The sequence below is a fragment of the Daktulosphaira vitifoliae genome, unplaced genomic scaffold, assembly GCF_025091365.1.
Source record: "Daktulosphaira vitifoliae isolate Bord-2020 unplaced genomic scaffold, ASM2509136v1 Scaffold_5, whole genome shotgun sequence".
NCBI classification, from domain to species: Eukaryota; Metazoa; Arthropoda; class Insecta; order Hemiptera; family Phylloxeridae; genus Daktulosphaira; species Daktulosphaira vitifoliae.
Genome location: NW_026099576.1, coordinates 5,387,499 through 5,411,236, shown reverse-complemented (window position 1 = coordinate 5,411,236; position 23,738 = coordinate 5,387,499). Strand labels below are relative to the sequence as shown.

The following is a 23,738-nucleotide window of genomic DNA, read 5'->3' as shown; positions in this document are numbered from 1 at the left end:
TTTTTAACACGCTTTTATTAGTTTCACATGTATGTTGTATGTTGTATGTATGTATGTTTGTAACTCTCCAAACGCCACGCGTTATCGCATATTCCGTCGTCTAGACTAGACTGTTATACGCATTCACCCCTCCCCACGCCACGATCACCCNTAGAACTCATTCATTCCGATTACAATGGATGAATCCAGTATCGTCATTTTTCGTCACTACCTCCATGTTCCGGGAGTGGGTAAATTACACGACTGCTGCTTTCCTTGGATGTTGCAGCCCCGTTTCTCAGACACCCTCCTCGGAATCGAACCCTGATTTCCCGTTACCCGTTACAACCATGATATTGATAGTAACTACTATCATAACATGAAACTAAAAAGTGAAAAATAAATATAGTCTAAAAAAACACGCTTTTAAAGCACATCGAACTAAAAAGTTAAAAATAATTTTTAAAATAATTATTTTAAACTTATTTTAAAAATTATTTTTAACTTTTTAATTCGATGTGCTTTAAAAGCGTGTTTTTTTAGTTTTTTTAAACTATATTTATTCATGTATAATGTTTGCAATTAGATACGGTTTGTGATCTTTTAATAAGTGTAATTGAACATTATATCTCCAAAAGCAGCTAAACATGTATAGTGATTGACATAAATACATAAATATATAAAAAACACAAACATCAAAATGATAAAAACATAGCCTACTATTTAAATTTATATATTTATTTATTTATATATTTCACTTATAAATCATAAAACTTATAATCAGAATACAAATAAGGAAATAGGAGATCATGTAGCATTAGGAATATTTTATTAATTTTTTTAAATTAAACATTATCTACAGATTTGCATCGAAGCGTTTTTATGATAGTGATTTTAATCACTGTCAGATATCATATATACTGGACCCAACTATGCCTCGTCCCCATTGTGCTGCGACCTCACTGAGCTGAGTTTTTTTGTAATTTAATGAAATAAACAACTGCATAACTATAAAATATCTATTTATTTAAGATTTGAGTTACGATAATAGTTAAAATTAATTGCAGAAGAAGGTTGATTTTTCAGTTGCAAGATGATATTACCCTTTTAAACCAATTATGAAAACTACTATTAAATTAAGTTTCATTTATGAAAACATGATTTAAGTTATATTAGATTGATGTATTAAATCTGTTAATTTTGTCTTCATTTTATTATTTATACAAGTTATTCCACCATGTTCCGACATCTTTAATAATTTTTGATCCAGTAAATATTTTGCGTTACTTTCTATTTTACTAATATTACAGTTATGGAGTATATACAAGCATATTTTTATTATTTTTCTCTAATAAGAAAACAATTTTTGTTTTATTTTTTAAAATAACCATGTTTAAGTATTTTTTTTTTTTTACAAAACATTTTGATGGCCCGATTATAATTTTAGAACAAATAATTATTAAGTTACAATACTTATAGTGGGTGTTAAATTCGGTCGAAGTATATTTACTTCAGTACTGGCTGTGCTCATGCGCCCTTCATAACTACTTTATACCTTATGTATTAAAATGCACTCAATAAGTATTTGTCATGAAATTGTTATTGAACCATCAAATTTTTTTGTACAAAATGGCAAAAAAGTGCCTATTTAAAAAAAAAAAAAAAAAATAAATTTTTATCTCATTAGTAATAAATAATAAAAGCGATCGTACAGTTAGGTCACAGCACAATTCGGACAAGTATAGATAATATATGACAGTGATTTAAATCTATAGATAGTGTTAAATGAGTTAAATGGGGTTCATACTCCTACCTCTATTTGACTATGCTATTTTATTTATAATATAAGTATAAATTATTAAAAAATTGATATAAAAAACAACACAAAACAGTGATTTATTAAAAAATAAATAAAATTTTTGTATAAATTTAGAGCTATTTACACATATAAGATAAGGTTTATGTTAGGACAAATTTTTTTTTTTAACTTAATGCACATAATATAAGTAGATAGTGTATAATTTTAACGAATTGACGGATTATTTAAAAAACAACGCCAACTCCTATTTTCCTAATTATATCATGATTAGCAGTTCTTTGATTTATAAGTATAATGACAATTAAACATTGAATGTTTTTTAAAGAATAGAGTGGGGTGGATTCCCAACTTTTGTTTATGATTTTGGAAAACGTATAAATAAATTTTGAAAATTAATTCAAAATAATTTTTGAATTAAATTTTTGAATAAAAAATTTAGTAAGATTTGATCCCAACCACTCTTAATTTTCCAATGAAATTTATACATATTTCTTAAAAACAAATTCAAAGAAATTTGAAATAAATTCAGGGTTGTTTGCACATAGAAGATAAGGTTTATGCCAGAACAAATTATTTTTTAACTTATAGCACATAACATAAGCTTTTAGTTAAACTATATTTATAGGACCTAGAATTTCCTGAACATAAAGGTATTAAAATAAAAAAAAATTATTTTGATTCGTTAAATTTTTAAAAAAATTTTCTTGAAAGTTCGTATTTCAAAAAAGGTTTGAGACTGAGATGGTCATTATAATGACTTATTACATATACAGGGTTTATAATTGTCTAATTAATATTCATTATGCACAAATTAAAACATTTTTACTATTATTTTAATTTGAATTACAACACAACACTAGTTAATTTTTTTGAAACCTGAGCCTTTGGATTTATTTGTTATAACCCATTTGACAAATATTTTACTTTGTCCTTCAACTAAGAGCATTTTTAAATTAAACCCTATCGCTTCTAAAAATCTGCATCTAATTATGTTTAAATGGTTATAAATATAAATTATAAAAGTTGTATTAATATAATATTGTATAATTAATCTATTACCACAATAATTAAATGTCGAGTTTAATGAAAGTTGAAGTTTATTTTTAATAAAAATTAAAAACGTTATAAAATAATTTGTACACAACTTATCATTTTTTGAATAGTTCCAATGTTTGAAGGTTAGTAATGTCATTGAAAATTTTCATTAATGTGACTAACGACAATTCTTACGAAGTATGTGCATAACCTGAAGAGATTTTCAAGTTATAGTGGCGTGTGTTGTTATAATTATTATTCGCTGGCACGCATTATTGTACTCGAATAAAACATGGTCAAAAATAGTGAATTTCCAGACCTAACTTTATGTTTTTGTATATATTATACAATCGCATGTCTTTTGATTCATGAATATAAGATAAATAGTCTTGCTGTCCTATTTAAAAAAAAAATACTTTCAACAAAATTGCAATAAAGACAATAAAGGTTAAATAAATTGATGGATGTGATTGACATTTTAAATACTGGTGTATTATATCAATTCTTTATTCAAAAATATTAATAATAATTTTACAATTTTTTGATAAAATATAAGTGTGAAATTTTTATATTATTTTATTTATATAATTAATTAGTTTAAAAAAATGTGTTATCTACATAGATGATTATCGTTAATATCTTAATCTTGATGATCCTGCCAATAATTTTCCTAATTTTAATCAAACCCCTCCATAAAATTATTTGTATTATAACTATAATATATATGTGTTATATAAATTTCAGCGGCTTTTGGCTGGTGTAAATGGCTTTTGAGTATCAGTAGATTCTGCAAATTTATATTTGTTATACATTACATAGTTGTCATGTTTCACATTTCCAATACGTTTTGGTGTTGTCCTTATAAAGTAAATGACGATAGTAACAATATATACCATAAGTCAACATAACTTTATTTTTTATAGATATTTTTAATGAATTGTTGATATTGTTTATGAATTAAAATATAAATGGATAGAAAAAAAATGAATATCATTACGAAAAACTTGTTAAGTATATTATTTGTAGTTGATACAGTTATTGCAGTTAATATATAATAATATTATTATTGTTATTGTAATATAGAGTTTTCAAAAAGTGAAGAAACAAGCCAGTTGTTACAAATAATGAGAATAGTAGAAACTCGTTGCCTGGCTAAATACCCTATATAACTATACAATGTAAAATATTAATTGTAGCCAAGTAATAAAAATTATTTTTTATATTAGACTTGTAATCTAATAAGTCAAAAAACGTTAAAACGTAATTTACGGGGGGATACGAGGATTATATCTCCCCCGGAAGTTAATTTGAAACAAAATTTTAATAACTGTATAACGAAACAAAGGAAATTAGAATTTGTTTTATAGTAAAATCCAAAATTTTTAATTGTTAATATATTTTTATATGTTGTAAAATAACTTGATGGTCTTTGAAATATTATTTAAAATTTGAAATAAGGTTTGGACTTGTTAGATTGGACCTATTGTTCTAAAACCTTAAAAATAGGTACTTTAATCAGCTTTAGTAAGTAAATGTGAAGCAAAAGCAATAGGAATTTCATTATTGTTACAATAGACATATGATAGAATTGTTCAAAATAATTTGTTTATTTGTGAAACAGATTGCAATTTAAAAATCTAAGAAATGGTTGGAAACCTTATAGATTAGAACACTGAATCTCAAGTGATAACAACAGATATTGAACTGAAGTTTACAATAGGAACGAGAGATAGCAATAAAGTACACTGGGTCTACGAAGTGTTTCCAAGAGTTTACAATTTATAGATTGATTCTTTTAACAAATAGCTACTAGACTTCTCTTAATTATGTTAAAAAAATTATTTTAAATATTTTTTTGTTTCATACATTTCTCGATTTATTAATTATAAAACATTTTTTTAAAAATTAAATAAGATATAACGGTTGGTTCTAAAAGTTAAATAGACATACACATGTAACTAACAAAATAAAAAAAAAATTGTTTAAACACTTATTATTTTAAGAGAAAATGTGTTATTAACGTTCAAAGAATCACCTTATACTATCAAATATTCATATAAAAAAAATGTATATCGATACTTAAGTTGTTATTGTCATCACTGTAATTGATCTAACATAACGGTTGTGTTCCATTTCCTAAACTGGCTTATTTTGCATAGAATATAGCAATGTGGCCATGAAGCTGGTTGATTATTGTCAATTAAATATTATGGTATCTAGGAAAAGGATAACGCAGGTGATAAAATAATCTACTCTTTTTAATAAATAAATATATATATATGAGTAACACTGAGCTTACAGATAGTGACGCGCACTATTTGAGTATTGTTATTTGTGTCTTATTACCTTATACACATCATACATTTATTACGTAAAAATCTTCTTTCAAAATTTCTAGTTATATAAGTTATTATCATTTAAAATCAGAAATGTTATAAAAATTATTTGACTATTTAATAAAACTTCTTTTTTCATACATTATGCACATCATTTCCACATGCATGTCATAAACTGGAAGTTCATTTATGTGAATTTTCATATTAACTACTAGAGTAGTTGAACTCATAAATGAACTCTGTTTTTATATATCTTTTCATAAAAACTTTCAGTACACAGCTAATTTAAAATCTTATTTCTTTGTTACCTAGGAGTTATATTTTTAAGGAAAAGTGCAAGTAATTTCATAAGTATAAAAATGGAAATACAATTTTGGCAAAAACTACGATAAGACAATCATTATTGATTAGTAAAATTAATGTGATGTTTTCAACTTATAGAGATATAATACATGTAAGAATGATAAATTAAAAAGCAATATGTAACACGCGTGGTTTATTCTATTATGGATATCAAATTTTCGAATGAGGTTCAAGGTTCCTGGTCGTGATCGAAATGTTCAAATTTCGTGCAAAAAGTTAGATAAATTATATATATATATATATATATATTTACATACTATGCAAAGAGTAATAAAATATAGTTGGGCGTGGAAGTTGCATGACAGGAAACGGAAAACCGACCCTTTTCTATTCGTTAGAAACTTTGAAAGCTAAAAACTAATTTTTTAGTCATTCCTCCAAAATTCGCGCAGTAAGCAAGATGACCACTAATACGGTAATTTTTTTAGTAACAATTGTTTTAATAGAAGTGTTCTCTGAAACTATGAGTGAACATCATTATTTAAATAAGAGAGCATTAATGACCGCAAATAGTAAATGTAAAGTATAAAAATTTATTTGAAAAATAAATAGTTGAATCATTGAAATTTTTAGATACATTTAGAAAATTAGAGTGTAGAAATGATAATGATTGCACTAGAGTTTCAAAAACTTCCTGTGGAGAAGATCCTTCAGATCATCGTAAACGATGCCTGTGCGCCGATCAAACACATCCAATAAATAATAATTGCATAATAAAACCACAAGGTAAATGTCCTTACACGGAAAAAACATGATACTTTATATCTTATTTGTATTTTGTTAGGTATAGGAGAACCATGTGAGCTTGATGTACACTGTATTCGGCTAGCTAGTTGTCAAAAGAATGAAAGTGTGCCAGAGACTAAAATTTGTCAGTGCAGGGATGAGTATGCAGAAGAAGATGGTACTTGTAGCAGTAAGTTAAAAATACATAAAGATTTAAAAATATTAAACAGACATAATTAAGTATTAAAGCGGGTCATGACAAAGTACAAAGGTAGAAATAGGTAGGAGTCTTTGGAGGGTAGCCCCCTACATTTTTTTTTATTTTCACCTATGACAAGTTTTACGGAAATGTTTCATAAAATGATTTTTGTGACGTCATTTTACTGCGTGCGCATATCGCGAGGCAAATGTAGTTTCCATCTGGACTTGTTTTCAGACATTACCTTAAAATTACATTTTAAAGGTGATATTTCTCATAGGGTAATGGTACAATACCTAGTTCTTAGAAATTTTTTTTAATACAATAATGCAATTGCAATAATATTAATAATAATAAACAATAATATTGTTTTGTTTTTATATACAATGTTTTGTACGTAATATTTTATTATATCAATTCAACTTCACTTATTTACATTTTTATAGAATATGTACATTTTCTAATACTTATGAATGCGTTAAAGCTTGGAAGCTTTTACACATATTTAATACAAATATCTATGAATTCTTAGAACGTTTTACTATTTAGAATTTTGTAAAATTATTATATTGTTATAAAATGCTATGTTATATTTTTCGTTATATATATTTTTTAATGGATTTATTTGAATTAATTTTTTTGTCATTGAGTAATTAATTAATATAAAAAAGTTTTTTTTATTCGTGCTTTTTATGCACTTGTAATGAAATGTTAAGAATTTTTTTAATTTGAACTATTACGAATCAGTACAAAATGTTGTAAATTGTATGGAAATATGAATGTGTAAGTGCTAAAACTACATGCAATAATGTATTTTGAAGATTGTGTTTGATTATTATGCCAAAAGTGCTTATTTTTATAAAGATTTCATTTAATTATAAGTTAAATAGTAGCAGTAAATTTTGAATTATATGACATTTATTTGATAATTTCTCATTTTTTGTTTTATATTTTATTAATAAACATTTAATCAATATATGTGATTAATTAATAAATCGAAAGGTTCTTTTTATGAATTAAAAAAAAAAAAAATCAATATAACATAAATAAAGAGTGATTGGTTTAACATAAAGCACTTGATTTCTAACAAGATAAATATAATATTGAAAAAATAATTTATGATTATTTTTAGTTACATATAATTTTTGATTTATAAGCTAATAAATATCTCTTAGAATCATTCCTTATAACTTTCAGGGGTGTTATCTTTATTTTTTTAAATAGTAACATCCATATTTTACTAGTATATAAAATAGGAAATAGTCTAATTAAAAAATGACTGGTCGAAAACAACTTTTGGACCAGTATTTTAAGAAGTTAGTAATAATTTAATGTACGACTAGAGTTAAGGAGTGTTACATTTATTATTACTAGGCAATTCTCCAGCGTACTCTTTGTCCTGCATAGATATAAAAATGAAAATAACATACTAAGTACTGGTCTAAAAGTTGTTATCGACCAGTTATTTTCTTAATTAGATAATTTTCCAAATTAAAAGATAATGAAATATGTATGTTACAGTTTAAAAAATAAATTTTACATCCCTACATGTTATAAGGGGTCTAAAAAAGTAATTAATAACTAATAAATCAAGAAATATATGCAATTAAAAAATAACAAAAATTTATTTTTTAATATTGTATTTATTTTGAGAGCAATCTAGTGGTTTAACATAAACTGATAACTTTGTATATAATAAATACAAAATATATGACCAAATTTTAATGAAAAATGTTTATTTTTAGGTGGTGACAATGCTACAACATCGGTATACTTTACTTTAATATTTTTAGCTTTGTTGTACAATAACTACCATGGAATAGGATATTAAGTTTTTTAAACAATCAAAACCAATAGCAATAGAAATAATAATGAATAACTGTATTAAAAAATAATTATACATTTTTCTTGTAAAGAATTGCTGATATGGTATTTCCTATTGCTCCTCCAAATTGAAATTTTGGTGTCGGTATAGTATGTACAACTTCAAAAACTAAAATTATAGGGAATTTATTGTTTATTATAGCAATAATTCATAAAATTACAATATTTTAAAGAAATTACCATCATTAAAATGTTCATTTAACTCTGTTTGTGTCCAATTACAACAGACTATTAAAAACAATCCGCTTGGCTCTAGTAAATTTAATATATTTTTCTTATATTTATTTCGTTTGACATTTTTTTCATCATTCATACCAATTACATCATATGTTCCTTTGTCTAAAACTATTTTAAAAGTTGGTAAAGAACTCACATCATCAGTTAAGAAATCAAACACTTGAAGTTTGATACAACCAATGTTTTCTTTATGTACAATGGCATCAGCTAATTTAATTGCAGGTGATGAGTAATCTATACCGTAAAGATTAGAAAAACCTAACTTTGCCTATATTAAAACAATTAACACATAAAGTTTTTAATGTGATAAGATATTAATTGAAAGAAAATAGATAAGTAAAAATAATAAAGAATACAATAATAATTACTAGTTTAATTAATAGAAGTGCATTTCCACATCCAACATCTAAGATAATATCTTCCTGTTTAAGGTCACAAAATTTTTGTATACAACTAAAAAAACTTGTAATATAATATCGGATTTTTTATAAAGTTATTTTAACTTGGGATGAAATATTCTTTGAAAATTTAATATTTAAAATATTTATTGAATATCAAACACTAGTTGGGATTTAAAAGGTTTTTTTAATTGTTACTTTTCTTAAACATTTTAATCTCAGCTTAGTTTTTACAAAAAGAAAAATTAAATATTTTTCTATATAAAATTGTCTTATCCCTGACATTGAAAAATATCTTAAACTACTTAAAGAATTGATTGCTTCATTATAAAAGTAAGTATAAAAGTTAAATTACAAAGTCAATAACTAAAGGATAAAACTAAATTAATCAATTACAATGTTCCAATTGTAAGTGCACAATATAGATTGTTTGTGTTAAATTTAATAACTAATTAGTTTAAATAAAATTATAATACTCTATCATTTTTTTTCCTATGATGCTACCAAACCATTCAGCACCATGATCACCAAAGTTTTTAAAGTTATTAAATTCTAGTGTATAAGCATCGTTCCAACTGTAATAAGCAAAAAATTGTTGTTAATTTGTTTTATAGCAAATATAAAATATAGGTTGAAAATTATTATAAAGAAGTTTGATATTTTAAATCAAATAAAGAAATATGGTTTGAGCTTTATGTTATATAATCTAACTCGTTTTTTTTAACAAAAGATATTGGTTGAATGTTTTTCATTTGAATTATTTTAAAATTGATTTATGAATTCATTATTAAATAAAATTAAACATAAAAATAACAGAAAAATGATTTATTATTAAATACTAAAATATTTTATTTTAATAGGATTTTTTTCATATTCAATTAATCCCTGATAAATATTACTGGGGTAATTTTATACATTAGGAATCGTTGAAAATATTTAAATTGCATATTAATGATCATTATTTAATTATTTTAAATCTAGTACATCTATTTGAAGATTAAAAATAAATTTCATATCTGAACAGCTTCATGTATCACTTTTATACATTTTTCTATGCAACTATAAAATGTAAGTTAAAAAATTTAAAAATAAAGTAAATTACTATTTATAATTTATTGGATCAAACAAAAATTATACATATATATTTAATTAATTATATTTAAATATTAAACAAGATAACTTATTTACATTTACCCTTTAAAACTTTTTATAAAGAAAGTAATATAAAAATTTTTTGTGTAAATGCATATTATAATAGAAATAAAGGATGGAAAATTCATTAAATTAAAATTAAAAATTGTTATTGTAAGTATAAATTAGTTACAAAATACATTTACAAACACTCCAAGAACAGAAATTCATTTTTTAAAATAAATCTTTTTACACAAATTAAATAATAAAAATAGTAATAAGGGTCTGGATTTAATATTCTAAAAATATTGAATTATGTTCTTAAAAACTTCAAAAATTTCTATTGAAATCCCTTACAAGTATAAAAATGACAAGTTAAATGTTTATAAATGACCTGTAAAATTGACTTGAAATAAAAAGTACTCTATTAAAATTTAAAAATTAAGTATTGCAACAATTATTTTGGTAACACTGTATATCAAGCAAAATATAATAGACTAATATATATATAAACAAACATTAATAACATTAATGGTAACTAGGCAAATAATAGAATGTATAAACAAAACAGAATATAATATATTAATAAATTCTTTTAATTTTTAAAATATTTTGACTTTTATCCAAACATTTTGCCGAATAATATAATTTTTTGTGTATATATTAAAAAAAAATTTGAATTGATATCATGGCCAAAAAAGAAAATCAGGAAGGTGAAATATTGAAAAATGAAGAAGTATTACAAATAAAGTATGAAGAAAACAATAAACTAACAAAAAAATTTTTGCAAGAAATCAATGAAATGAAAAATAAAATAGATATCTATGAAATCTCAAATGAGGTGCACAAAAATTTTAAACAAAAACCAGTGAAAACATCAGAGTTTCAAACATTTATGAAAATAATTGATAATGGTCATACAATTGAAGAAACAAAAACAATATCAAGTAAAGAAGTGACAATAAAAAATTATGTTTTACAAAAAGAAATAGATCGTCTAAACAATGAAATTGTAAAAAAAGATGATAGTTGTGATAATTTACAAGAAGAGAATAAAAAACTGAATGAAGAAAAAGAAAAATATACTTATCAACTGTCTTTACTTAAAGAGAAGATAAAGAAGTATGAGAAAGACGTTGATACTCTTAGTGGAAATTTGAAAACAAGGGATTTTGAATTAGGTAGAATTTTAAAAGAACTAAATTTATTAGAAAAGAAATATAAACATGAGCAAATGACATATGAAAAGCAAAGATCATTATTTTTAAAAACTAATGATGATAATAAAATACTGAAAGAAATGGTAAAAAAATTAGAAATGACCCTGAGAGAAAATGAAGAAAAATATTTAAAATTAATAACAAAAAATGAAGATGCATTAAGTAAATGTAGTAAAGAAAAAGAAATTTTAATATTGGCTTTTCGAAAACAATTGGAACTTATTGATTCATTGAAAAAACAAAATATTAGAATAAAATTGCATGACGATATAACAGTGTTAGAAGATGAATTTAGTAAATTTTTAGAAAACAAATAAATTTTTACAAGACTTACTATTCTTCTGAAGTCAAACTTAAATTACCATGGGCATTAGCATCATCTTTATCTGAACTCATATTTTTTGATAATTTAAAGATTTAAAGTAAGTTGTAATTTTAAAATATGTTATAATTAATTATTTTAATAGTAACGACTGTTGAAATATAAATATAAATAAATCCTTTTAAAATAAGTTTTTTCTTTTGCTTTTATCAGACAATTTAATTTTTTACAGATAAAATAAGTTGTATTTTTAATCACTAGATATCGCATGAAATATATTATAAAAAAAAACGACGGTAGACAATATTATCTGTGAGTGCAAGAAGACCGCAATTCACAAAAAAATTGTTTTGAGATAAATGCTTTCATCATTTGAACTTTACATAAGAATTACTTTGTTTTTAGTATTTATAAATAGTTGGAGTCAAATTTCATGTAAGTTACTAGCAAATTTGTATAGAGAATCATAAAAATCATATGATTTTTTTATTAAATCATAAAAAAAATATCAAATATCACAAATTTTGATATAACTCTTTTACAATCATAGTGATTTTATTAAAGCTTATTCGATTAAGACTCTATATCAACGAAATTATTATATCTAATTTCTCCTCACTAAAGTTTCTTTTTTTTATAATTATACATGTAATTTTTCTGAAAAGGGTTTAATCTCTAAACACCATTTCCAGTCTGTGCTTAATACTTAACTGAATAAAATCTATGATTAGTTTTATTTATTATACTACTTTTTATCATCATAATTATAAATTTTCTATCGTTAGTATTTAATTATATATGATATAATTTAAAAAAAAAAGTATTGTTTTATATAGTTCCTGTTTGCTTTTAGCTTCGATGCGAAGCTGAGAAGGTAGTAATTCTACCATGATGTGTTTATTTTTTTTTATAAATCAAGTTTAGGATAAACAAAACTTTAATAAAGGAGTTATATCTATTTAAAAAATCTGAACTTTAAAATAAATACTTAATTGCAAATAAAATTAAGCAGTTTGAAATAATAAGATTCCGAATTTTATATTTGTTTGAAATTAAAATTGTGTATAGTAAATTATTGAAAATTAATGTATTTATTTATTAAAATTAATTAATGTAATCTTAGTTCAATATTCATTTATTATAAATAAAATGTGTATTAAAAATTTAACGTCAAAGTAGAATTTACAAGTGGAAGAGAATTATAAAATTTAAAATGATAATTACTAGTATCGACACTAAGCATAACATCAAATTACTTTTAAAAATCATCAAAAAAAGAACAAATAAATTAAATAAAACATAAAACGAATAGCTAATAATGATCACAAAAGTTCACATTAACTCATACTATAAAAAAACGGTAGAACAATTAGGTCGCGGCATAGTATGGACGTAGCATAGTTGGGACAAGTATAGATGATATCTGACAGTGATAAAAATCACTATCATAAGAAACGAAAATCTGTAGATAGTGTTTAATTTCAAGAATTTGGTAGATTATTTCAAAAGCAACCATAACTCTTATTCCCTTATTTTTATCCCGATTAGTTATTTTATTTATAATTATAATTTATGAATAAATAATAATTATAATTATTAAATTTAGTATGATATTTATATTAAATTATTTTTAATATTGTAATTTTTACGAATATATTATAAAAATATATTTAATAATATATTATTATAATAAAGTAGTTGTATATTTCTTTACTTTTAAAGCTTATAAAAATTTAAAGGGCTTAAATGCAATACTTTTCAATAAAAATTTTTTGTTACTTATAACAAAGTTATAAGTTTTATACACTGGACTACAAGGAACTTTCATCAGAAACAAATATATACTTTTCTAAATCAACTTTTCGCAATGGTTTCAAATGTACAATTAGACTTTTTCTATCATTTCTAAGTTTTAATATTATTACTAATAATATTAATTATAATTACTATTTTTTTAATCTTTTAAAGTTGATTTTTGTGAAAGTTTATAATAAAAAAAAACTAATTTATTACCATAACTTTTTGCTCAAATTGCAAGTTTGAAATTGACATCATTAAATAGAAAATTTTATAATTACTATTTATAGTAAATTTATCAAAAAAGCTGAATATTTTTTTGCATTTTTATCGAAATAGATAACTTAAGAAGAAATAATAGTAATCATTTCCTATCAAACAAACCTATCATATCAAATCATCAAAATTATATTGATTTGGTCACTTTTAAAAAAGTTATGGCAATTAAAAAAAATTGAAAAAATGTCGAATATTACCGATTTTTAAAATTGTAATTTTTTGGATGATTTTTCGTGTGTACTGGGAACGAGAGAATTTTTTTCAATTTTTGAGGATAATGGCATCGGCTAGATACGATTTGTATGATCTTTTGACGTGTTGTTCATTAATATCGGTCCAATATGAGCTGAGATTAAATAATAAATAAAAAAACACATTATAGTAAAGTTAATACTTTCTCAGCTTCGCATCAAAGCTAAAACATAGCGTAGTGAGCGGATCGCGGCGCATTGGGTACGCGGCATGTTTGCGCAAGTTTATATGATGTTTGAGTGATTAAAATTACTATCATTAAAAACGCTTCAATGAAAATCTGTATATAGTGTTAAATATTTAAAAGAAATTATTTGATTATTCCAAAAACAACATCAATTCCTATCTTATCTATTATATCCTGATTATAGTTTTGTATATTATACATTATAAAATTATAATAGGTACATAAATAAACATTTATTGTAGTAATTAAATTTACTATGATATTAAATATAAATTATATATTCAATAATTTAAGATTGTAATTTTTAGAATCTTATAATTAAGAAATTATATAATAGTTGTATATTTCGTTATCTCTATGACAATCGTGTATCAAAATAATTTTAATCCATAATAAATATGAATTGCAATTTTTTTTATAAAAAAACAAAAAAGAAAGACATTTTTTAATTAAAAAAAAATTATAATAAAATTAGTTTTTATTTATTTTTATTATGAAAAACAAATAATAGGCTTGGTGTAGTACTGCGAATCTTTCAGTAGCCTACTTAGCACTGATATTCAACTGTTGTTTGCTGTTGGTTTCCGGATGGATCACTATTTGAGGACTGAAACAGTGAGTCAAACCTTGGTCCCTTAATGGTACCTTCAGTTATAATAAGAATGCGTCAGATCGACATACGGTGTAATAATCCTTTCAAATTAATAAGGTAGAGCCGAACTTAACTAGTTCAAAAAGAGGCTGTGGAGACTATAATGATGATTAAAAACAAATAATAAAAAATTTGATTTTACGTGGTTTTAAAATACATAAATTATTAAAAAAAACGAAATGTAAATCGTATCAAAAGTGACAATTAGATGTTCCATCTGTATAGGTTTTCCGTGAACGTTTTTTTGTCAACACTAGTAACTGTTGTGTTGCGTTGTGAGATTGATACTCGTATTCTTTACCTAATGAGTTGTATTAAATAACTAATCTTAATAATTAAAATTATTTTTGCGTATATTTATCTTCTTTTAGCTCTCCAATTGACATTGTTTTAAATCTCACCGGAGAATGAGTTTCATTAAAATTCTAATTTAATATAATTTTTTTTTTTTTTAACACAGTTATTTCATCTTTTATTTTCATGTTAATATAGTGAATGCGGTTATAACATTGGGGTTTTTTTATCGTAGCGTTTCATATTCAGTGTTGGGATTTAGTGATGGGAAATATCGAATAGTAACTATGGAACTATTCGATAGTTATTCAAAAACTAATTGATTAGTAAATATATTCGATAGTTACACAATATATTCGAATAGTTTTTAAAATATTTGATAGTTTATGCTAAAATAAAATATTTGGTGGTATAAACACAATTTGAATAGTTAATCGATAGTTTAAAATATTTGAAAATGCCCATCACTAATTTTTTTTTATTATTAATTGTATCCTATTTATAATCGTAGTAACCTGAATAAACAGTTCTAAACAATCCTATTTATATCGTTTGTGTTATTAAAACAGCAAAACTATAAATCTGACTATAATTTTACATAAGACCAATATTTTAGAAAATTTAACTTAATATATTTTTTTTTTACGAAAAATTTTGTTGTAAAATGATTATTTTGAAAATTAAAAATGATTTATACTCAAAAAATGAATTTTAGCAAATTATTTTTTTATTTTATTTTTTTGAGCAAGTAAAAATAATTTTAGAACATTTTTTTAAATACCATTTTAGAAGAAAATATTAAAATTTATAATTTATATTCTATACATATATTTTGTACGAGTCAGCTAGATCGTAGAACGGCTAGTTGTACACCGCACTAGAATGCCGTTTTACCTCAAGCCTGTTTAAAAAACGTTATTATTGTTGCGGGAGTGGGTCACCTAGGAGATGACGGCTAACTATACATCCAATAAGTAAACGAGAGTAGACAATAATTAAATAACAAATAATCACATATATTAGAAATTCCTCAGAGAGTATCTTAAATTTAAGGGGTAACGGGGGCCCTTAAGTACTAATGGCTGGCGAAGCAGCATAAAACAAAATAGTTAATCTAAATAATTTAGATTAACTATTTAACTATTTTAATTATTAAAACAAACAATAAATAACATTAAAAAATAATATAAACTCAACCGAATAGATGAAGCTATTGATGATGATGAGTAGACTGTGTGAGATCTTGTGGTAATGGTTTCGAACATCTGAGTATGACGAGTCTGAGTGTAAATCCAGGTACGTAATGGCAGATGAGAACAGACTACGGCAATGATAATGTTTAGTAAAGGTCTGGGCCCAATCACTAGTGGCGTGCAAGGGCACGTAAACTTTGAGCACAAGGGTGCAATAAACAAATAAAAGAATAACTGCGTACAATGGCCGAACAATTTACTATTCAAGCGAAGGCGCTTGCAACTGAAAAAAAAGTGACACAAAAAACAATTGACTGACTGAATTACGACAATGAACTGTACACGGATGAAAACCAACACGGAGGTCAGCGATTTGCCGTGATGGGTGGGCAAGGGGGTGAGTAAAGCAAGATGCTGGTGATCAGCTGTCCCATGAAATAATATAATCAATGATCTTTGTAACAACTGGTCAACTAGATCCTTCTAAAGGCGTTCTGTACCATACAACATACATACATAAATTGTTACGCTAAGTGGGTTAGTTTTCAAAATAATAATCAAAAACTGAAAAATTACCTTTTTGATTTAATTTTCAACCCCGATTCGGACTTGAAGGGGGTAAGTTATCAAAATAAAATTTTACACAAATAATTTTTGTATAATAAAAAACAAAATTGGCGGGTATGGAGATCGATCAATGAACGTTAATAAAATAAGAGCCACCTAAATATATACCTGCGACTCACCCCAGTTCATTTTTTAAAATGCTATAACTTCTGAAATACTAGTAAAATAGTACTTTTTACTATTATTAATTGCATAATAATTTATTTTAAGTATTCGTTAATTATAATCTTATTATATTCAAATGTACTTAATACAAATTTTAGATAGAACTAATTGAATATTTTTTGAAACCATTCGCATATTTTTTAAAACTATTTAATAGTCTATTCGAATAGTTTTTTAGTTATTTTATTTTTTGAATATTTATTGTTACCAATAATTCATTTTAATACTAAACAAATGCAATTTGTGTAGAATAACTATTATTCATTTTCTGATTACTTTCAGTTGAATTTTTATGGTGTTGTATCAATCTACAATGATACATTTCAATGTAGTTTAAACAAAGGTTTTACTATACATTATTTAAACATGGTCTATAATTATATTTACTTGCATATACACAAGATTTTAGTGTAAGTTACATAGAATTGATTTAGTGTCATTAATTCTATTTTGTATTATAACAAAAATGTATATGATTTATGGGTTTTAAAGACTGCACTGAGAAGTTTTTGTTTTATTTGACTCTGTTGGGAAGTTATTAATATTTTCTATGCTTGTAATAAAATATTTGGAACATTGTGCAAATAATACGTATATTTCTTCTGTTTAAAGAAAACAGAAAAATGGCCGTGTTAAAAGTGCGCACGTATTGCTGTCTTTTTTAACACGTCCGAATGAATTATCATTGTTCGAGGCGTTTTGAATACGGATAGAAACAATATATATAATATTAAAAATCCCCTTTCGGACTGTCCAAGTTTTTAGATTTCGGTTTAGCCTTTATACTCTAGGGTTACACTTCCCATCCGCCTACTCTAAATTTTTGCCTGCACTAGTATATATATATATATATATATATGTAAAACAACGTGTATAAAATATTTTATTGCGCTTCAAAACTGATGTATACAATTTTCTCCTGACGCCTATTCATGTAAACAGAAGGGGTGCCCTATCAACTACTGCCTTTACACATTATTCTTCTAGTCGGTTTTTCTTTTACCCTACAGTAATCCCTGTACGACCCGATCAAGTACAAAATATTGATGCCGCCGACCCCTCAGAATATTTAACTGAAATTGAAGTCAACGCTTGTACAATCATCATGTTGTGCATAGATAAAGTGTTATTATGAATATGTAATTCAATAATTTGCAAACATTACAATTTTTTCATTATATGTCTATCGCATTAGAAATAAGTCTCCGATATTATTGGGTATCTAAAAGTCATTCCAGGGTTTAACGCGTATGTCCTCCTTTTAAGTAATAGTCGCTTAGCAACTGTTTATAAATTAACTACAAGATAATAATATTCATTAAGTATCAGATTTTGTCTTACAGACTTTGAAAAACCATTACTTTTAACATTATTTTATATTTAAAAATACACATTTTTCAATTTAATGTGTCAGAATATGCTCAATTGCGTAAAAAGTCTATATTTTGACAAGTATCAAATACATTTACATTTCACTTGGTCGATCCCAAGTAGTTGGGATTAAGGTGAGGAAAAAGAAACAAATCAAATACGTTTAACAAGATAATAATAGATTTTTAATTTTAAATATTCTATAAATGTTTTTCAATTTACTATAACCTACTTATTTGAAAACTCTAAAAAATAATTGCATGTACATATTTTTGTTAAGATGAATCAGTTTTTTTCAAGTAAGTATTGTTTCTAAATTGCATTTCACAAAAAAAAAAACAATTTGTTTTAGAGTTCTGTTTCGAATTTGAATAAAATTTCTCTTTTATTTCTTGGCTCAAATGATGCTTCCCTGTATCATTTTACCACAGCTCACGTAACAATGTATACAGCGCATATAGGTATTATGAAAACTCAATATTTTACGACTTCATCAGATGTCTCAATATTTTTTCAAAAGTTATGACCGTTGTATTTTTTATACTACATTGACATACAGGTATCAATACAAACACTATTACTCGTACAATAATAAGAGCATAGGTGGTTTCATTTTCATTTTTTATTATTAAATTTAAATATTTTATCTTGTAATTCATTTATATAAATATAAGTCCTCCTTTATGAAAATAACATTTTCCATAAAAATTCAGAATTATTACAGCAGTATAATACACGCAATTGTATATTGTTGCAACGCCACATGTATGCTACTAACTGGATTATGTTATTTTATGTAAGTGAATAGGCGTTTTTTACAAGTCGTGTTTAAAACACCAAGAAAGGGTCTCGAGGGTCGTACCTTTTCGCTTATCGAAAACAAATCAAGCTGACCATATGTGGCACCGCCTTCTCTTGGTTCGAATACCCTCGATTTGTTCCGTATGTATTTGCAGCATAATGTTATATTATAGCAGTGTGATGTTTTATAATATATCCGCAACAAACGGGCGTTGTACATTTTTCATTCCTTGAGTGATATTATGATGTACAACGTTGTTACATGGTTTTTATTCCCCGTTTGTTGAAATTCAATTTTCTTTATTATCAATTTCGATCATCTATGTCCCTGATGACCTGCAAAAACACATATTTGATACCACGACATGTCCTGTTATTTTACTATGACTAGTTATTTCTTTTTAGAGTTTCGCAAGTTGCTATTAATCGAAATTAAGAACATAGAAACTATTATACAGGTGATTCTTTTAACGTCGGTCACTTGATTTCTCTTAAAATATTAATTAAGTAAAGAAATTTATTTCTGGTTTTTTTTAGGTTCATATTTTTCTTGATTTATCATTTAATAATTAATTTTTGTTATTCGCCCTTTATACTTTATATGGGTGTCAAATTTATTTTGTTTAATGATAACATACATATTTAATTAGCCAATAAAATAATAAAATGATCTAATTAGGAAAATTACTGGTTGATATTAACATTTCATTTGATTAATTATTTTGGACGGATCAACATTTTTGTTTGTACCTAGCAGGAAGACGGGTTGCTCTGAGAAATTCTAATGATAATAATTGTCATATCCCCACACCTTATCTCTAATCTATATTTTAAAATGGCAATAACTTATTACCAACTTATTAACTGTTATAATTCAAAAAAAATTAAACAATAGTCGTTAAGTAAAAATAATGAAAATAAGTGAAGGGTGATGGGCTTAGTGAGAACCTGATGTTGTGGTTCTATCGGGGTCGTATGGTTCGAGGGTTTAGAACGACAAAGACAAGTAGATATAAAAATATATTAAGTTCCTCTTATAGAGGTAGAATAAACTTTTGTCTGGTTAGTTTCTAATGTCCTAACTAAGAGGCAACGAAACGGCGAAGCCAGTTCACGAATACCTCGGCAACGAGACGGCAGAGCCAGTCCACGAATACCAGAGCCTAATTTATACAGTAGAAATCACGCTAGGTTTTTTAAAACATCTTTAAGGCAACGAAACGGCAGAGCCAGTTCACGAATACCATATAACGTGATTATGTATAATTTCTTTAACCAACCAGTCAAAATTGACACTTTAAGATATTAATTTAATAAATGATCTATTGCTTTGTCATCCTTTACTCAAACTATTAACTTTAAATAATTGGGATAACATAAAATTACTTACTTCTTTTATTCTTGTAAATTGCTTGTAAAATGATTTGATAATTATCTCGATATGTTTATATATGTTTAAAAGTATTTAATTAGCACTTCGTCAAAAGATAAATAATTAAAGCAAGTTCTTTTCATATATAAATAAAACGCATAAAAGTCAGCCGACAACAACACAGGGCTGTGACTGATAATTGTTTCTTTTTATTCTTATTTTAATTCGGAGAAAACGAACTCTTTTGGTCGCTGTCACTTCTTCTTTTTTTTTCGTCTCTCTGGAGTCTTCACTCCTCCTTTTGAAGTCTTTCCCTGACTCTCTCCGACTGAAAGGATTTCAGTGCTTTTTATAGTAAAATGATAGTACCCCCAATCCAGGGATATTGTTGTCAGCGCTTTTCGTAATCTTTTTAGTTTATTGTATTAATTATACATTACATGATTATTATATTCAGATAACATATTTAACAATTGATAAATTGACATATATATATTAATAATAAGAAATTGTGTTGAACATCGTATTTGTTATGACAGATAAATTATTTGTTTGTTTACAAGTTATTTCAAATACAGATTATACATTTTTCATTAATAATTGTAAGATGCGTAATGCAAAGCATTGAGCATATTACGACATAACATTGTTATCAATATCATTTTTTTAACTAGATAATTTTAATATTTTACGGGCTAAGTAATTACATATGTTACCATTTAAAAACATTAAGTTGACGCCCTTAAAAGAACAAGATGAATTACAAAAAATCTTTAACAATTGATAAATCGAGAAATATATAAATGTATAAAAACACTAAAAATAATTTCTTTAAAAAATTATTATTTGAATAGAAATCGAGTAGCTATTGTTAAAAGAATCGCTCTGTATTTAACTCTTATATTCCTAATTAAATTCCATAAACTCTTATAGGGTTATTAATTGATTATAATTTACAGGCTGTTTAATTACCTAATAATACAATAGTTAGATAAAAAATGTAACATTTATTACATTGTCTAGATATATTAAGTAGTATATACTACATTATATAAAATAAAATAAAAAAATGGGTGTATTTAACTTAACACGTTATCCATAATTTAATTTATTGAATCTTGTTTTTATACATGCATTTACATCACAGTTAATTTATTGTTTAATTTACAAACATTCAGTGCTAAACATTAAAAAATTTCAGCCATTTAATGATGTATTTTTACTTACATAATTTTTTGGAATCGGTGTCGCCATATGCGTAAAAAAAATCAATTACACTTAAAATTGGCAAAGCATAGTACAGCATATAATAAGAACACCGTTAACGTTTTTCGAAATAAATTAGATTGTTTATAGTTTGGAAGACTAATGGAGTGTAAAAAAAATAATAAGAAAAAAATATAACGTCCCCTCTTTTCTCTCGTTGTTATATTATACTAAAAGTAACTTAATTTGCAAAGGGATGACGGAAGAGGTTTTTTAGAGTAAAACCCGTGGAGATATCGAGGAGGTGAACAGAATAGGTTAGAAAAAAAAACATTATTAGGGCGTATAATTTATTACCGTACTTGTAACGCGTTTAATATAGAAATCAAAAAAAGTTATGAAAACCTTTGCCAATATTGAAGCCATTTGTACATATAAAAGACAGGAGCGGGTGGTTCTTTAAAGTTATCAAAGATATAAAAAAAAAATAACAAAAAGGAATAATAAAATTGGCTGCTCTCCGACAGTCTTATTGGTATAAAAAGTTTTGTATTAAAAAGTTAGCATCCAATAAACAATGTAGAAAGAACGGCGTAAATTGATGTTTTTTAATTTTCCACTTTGATACAATATTCTGCTGAGGGTTTCTTTTTCTTTTACCTTATTGAGTAATATTTTTTATTTAAAGAGAACAAAAGTCTGTAACATAACTGACTGTGTATTCAAATACAAGTGTCGTGTACATTTGCACATTAATCGTAACCTTAAGATGTTAACGGAAAAAAATATTGGTCATTGATCTATTTTTAATTCATTTGAATGTGTTTTTTAATTATTAAAAATATTATAATGGAATAAAATAATTTGTTCATTTATTATCATTATTTAATATATAAAATAAAATTCAAACATTTTTTTATCGAATGTTATTCATCGATATTAAAATTAATTCGCTTTAAGAATATTTTAATAATTATTTATTAACAATCATTATTATAAAAACAACCCAAATTTTTTTTTTCTTTAACTGTGTCGTCAAATTTTTGCTAATTATTTGTCTTAATATTGAAAGAAATACAAATTATTCCTCAACATTATTGATAAAAAAATATGGAATTTATGTTTGTATGAATGTAAAACATACGTAAATTAATTGATTTTGTATTATTATGTTTTAATAAAATTTCTGTTATGAACGTATGTAAAACTGTATAAACTTAAATCAATTACAATTACTAATTATATAATTTCATATTAGTGGTAAATAAAGTTTCACTTGCTAAATTTTTATGTTTTCAACATGTAGCTATTAGAGTATTATTAATAGAAAAACCTTCAATATTTTACTTTATATAATATATGAAATGTAACCGTCTTCCAAATAATTTTACCTGTGTTTGACTTATACACATAATTCAATTCTACACATTCAGTCAATACAAAAATATTTCTCCCCATATAATGTAGCGATTTATAGGGGTAAATTATAAATTTGGTTCATTATTATATCCGTTCAAACGATACCGTTACATTATGATATTTTTATGAGCGTTGTTAGTAAAGAACAGTAGCAATGTACACATGGTTTAGCAGATGTTTTTATGACAAATTAGGACAAATAGAACTGCCATTGATGTAACAATGAGAAAATTTTGATTTTTTTTTTTAAATATATCATTGGTATTAATGCATTCGACTTACTTTGTAAACGATTTTATGTGTTTTTACAGTTGCACTAACAGTATTCTGTTTACATAAACCAATATGTATTAAATAAATATTAGAATCATAGTTTAGTGCTTAAAAATTAATGTACATAATAAAAAATGATCAGAGGTAATTTAGAAATAAGGTTACGATATTTTCTGTTATAAATGAAAGTAATTGTAAGTA

At 24.8% G+C, this 23,738-nt stretch overlaps 3 protein-coding genes across 5 annotated transcripts; 2 read left to right on the top strand and 1 right to left on the bottom strand.

The window, feature by feature from the left end:
• Window positions 1-5,890: 5,890 nt before the first annotated feature.
• On the top strand, window positions 5,891-8,376 carry LOC126907003 (uncharacterized). The gene is made up of 4 exons (XM_050687984.1): window positions 5,891-6,050; window positions 6,106-6,258; window positions 6,317-6,448; window positions 8,203-8,376. The coding sequence occupies exons 1-4, from the start codon at window positions 5,933-5,935 to the stop codon at window positions 8,286-8,288; spliced, it is 489 nt and encodes a 162-aa protein (XP_050543941.1). The 5' UTR covers window positions 5,891-5,932; the 3' UTR covers window positions 8,289-8,376.
• Window positions 8,318-11,865, bottom strand: LOC126907001 (EEF1A lysine methyltransferase 2). 3 transcript variants are annotated; one of them, XM_050687982.1, is made up of 6 exons: window positions 11,662-11,865; window positions 9,453-9,551; window positions 8,947-9,031; window positions 8,657-8,846; window positions 8,522-8,593; window positions 8,318-8,450 (listed from the first exon to the last, which is right to left on the bottom strand). In XM_050687982.1, the coding sequence occupies exons 1-6, from the start codon at window positions 11,721-11,723 to the stop codon at window positions 8,353-8,355; spliced, it is 606 nt and encodes a 201-aa protein (XP_050543939.1). In that variant the 5' UTR covers window positions 11,724-11,865; the 3' UTR covers window positions 8,318-8,352. The 3 variants fall into 3 exon arrangements, with proteins under 3 accessions (XP_050543939.1, XP_050543938.1, XP_050543940.1); XM_050687981.1 differs by having other exon boundaries at window positions 8,522-8,846; XM_050687983.1 differs by lacking the exon at window positions 9,453-9,551 and having other exon boundaries at window positions 8,522-8,846.
• LOC126907000 (repetitive organellar protein) lies at window positions 10,679-11,665 on the top strand. Its single transcript, XM_050687979.1, has one exon. The coding sequence runs from the start codon at window positions 10,796-10,798 to the stop codon at window positions 11,642-11,644; it is 849 nt and encodes a 282-aa protein (XP_050543936.1). The 5' UTR covers window positions 10,679-10,795; the 3' UTR covers window positions 11,645-11,665.
• Window positions 11,866-23,738: the final 11,873 nt, after the last annotated feature.

Bases quoted from the DNA above. Each gene is read 5' to 3' on its own strand.
- LOC126907003 (XM_050687984.1), top strand. From the start codon at position 5,933: ATGACCACTAATACGGTAATTTTTTTAGTAACAATTGTTTTAATAGAA. The intron at 6,051-6,105 runs GTAAAGTATAAA...TGAAATTTTTAG, and splicing joins AATGACCGCAAATAGTAAAT to ATACATTTAGAAAATTAGAG. The intron at 6,259-6,316 runs GTAAATGTCCTT...GTATTTTGTTAG, and splicing joins TTGCATAATAAAACCACAAG to GTATAGGAGAACCATGTGAG.
- LOC126907000 (XM_050687979.1), top strand. From the start codon at position 10,796: ATGGCCAAAAAAGAAAATCAGGAAGGTGAAATATTGAAAAATGAAGAA.
- LOC126907001 (XM_050687981.1), bottom strand. From the start codon at position 11,723: ATGAGTTCAGATAAAGATGATGCTAATGCCCATGGTAATTTAAGTTTG. The intron at 8,847-8,946 runs GTAATTATTATT...GTTTTAATATAG, and splicing joins CACTTCTATTAATTAAACTA to GCAAAGTTAGGTTTTTCTAA. The intron at 8,451-8,521 runs GTAATTTCTTTA...CTATAATTTTAG, and splicing joins AAATGAACATTTTAATGATG to TTTTTGAAGTTGTACATACT.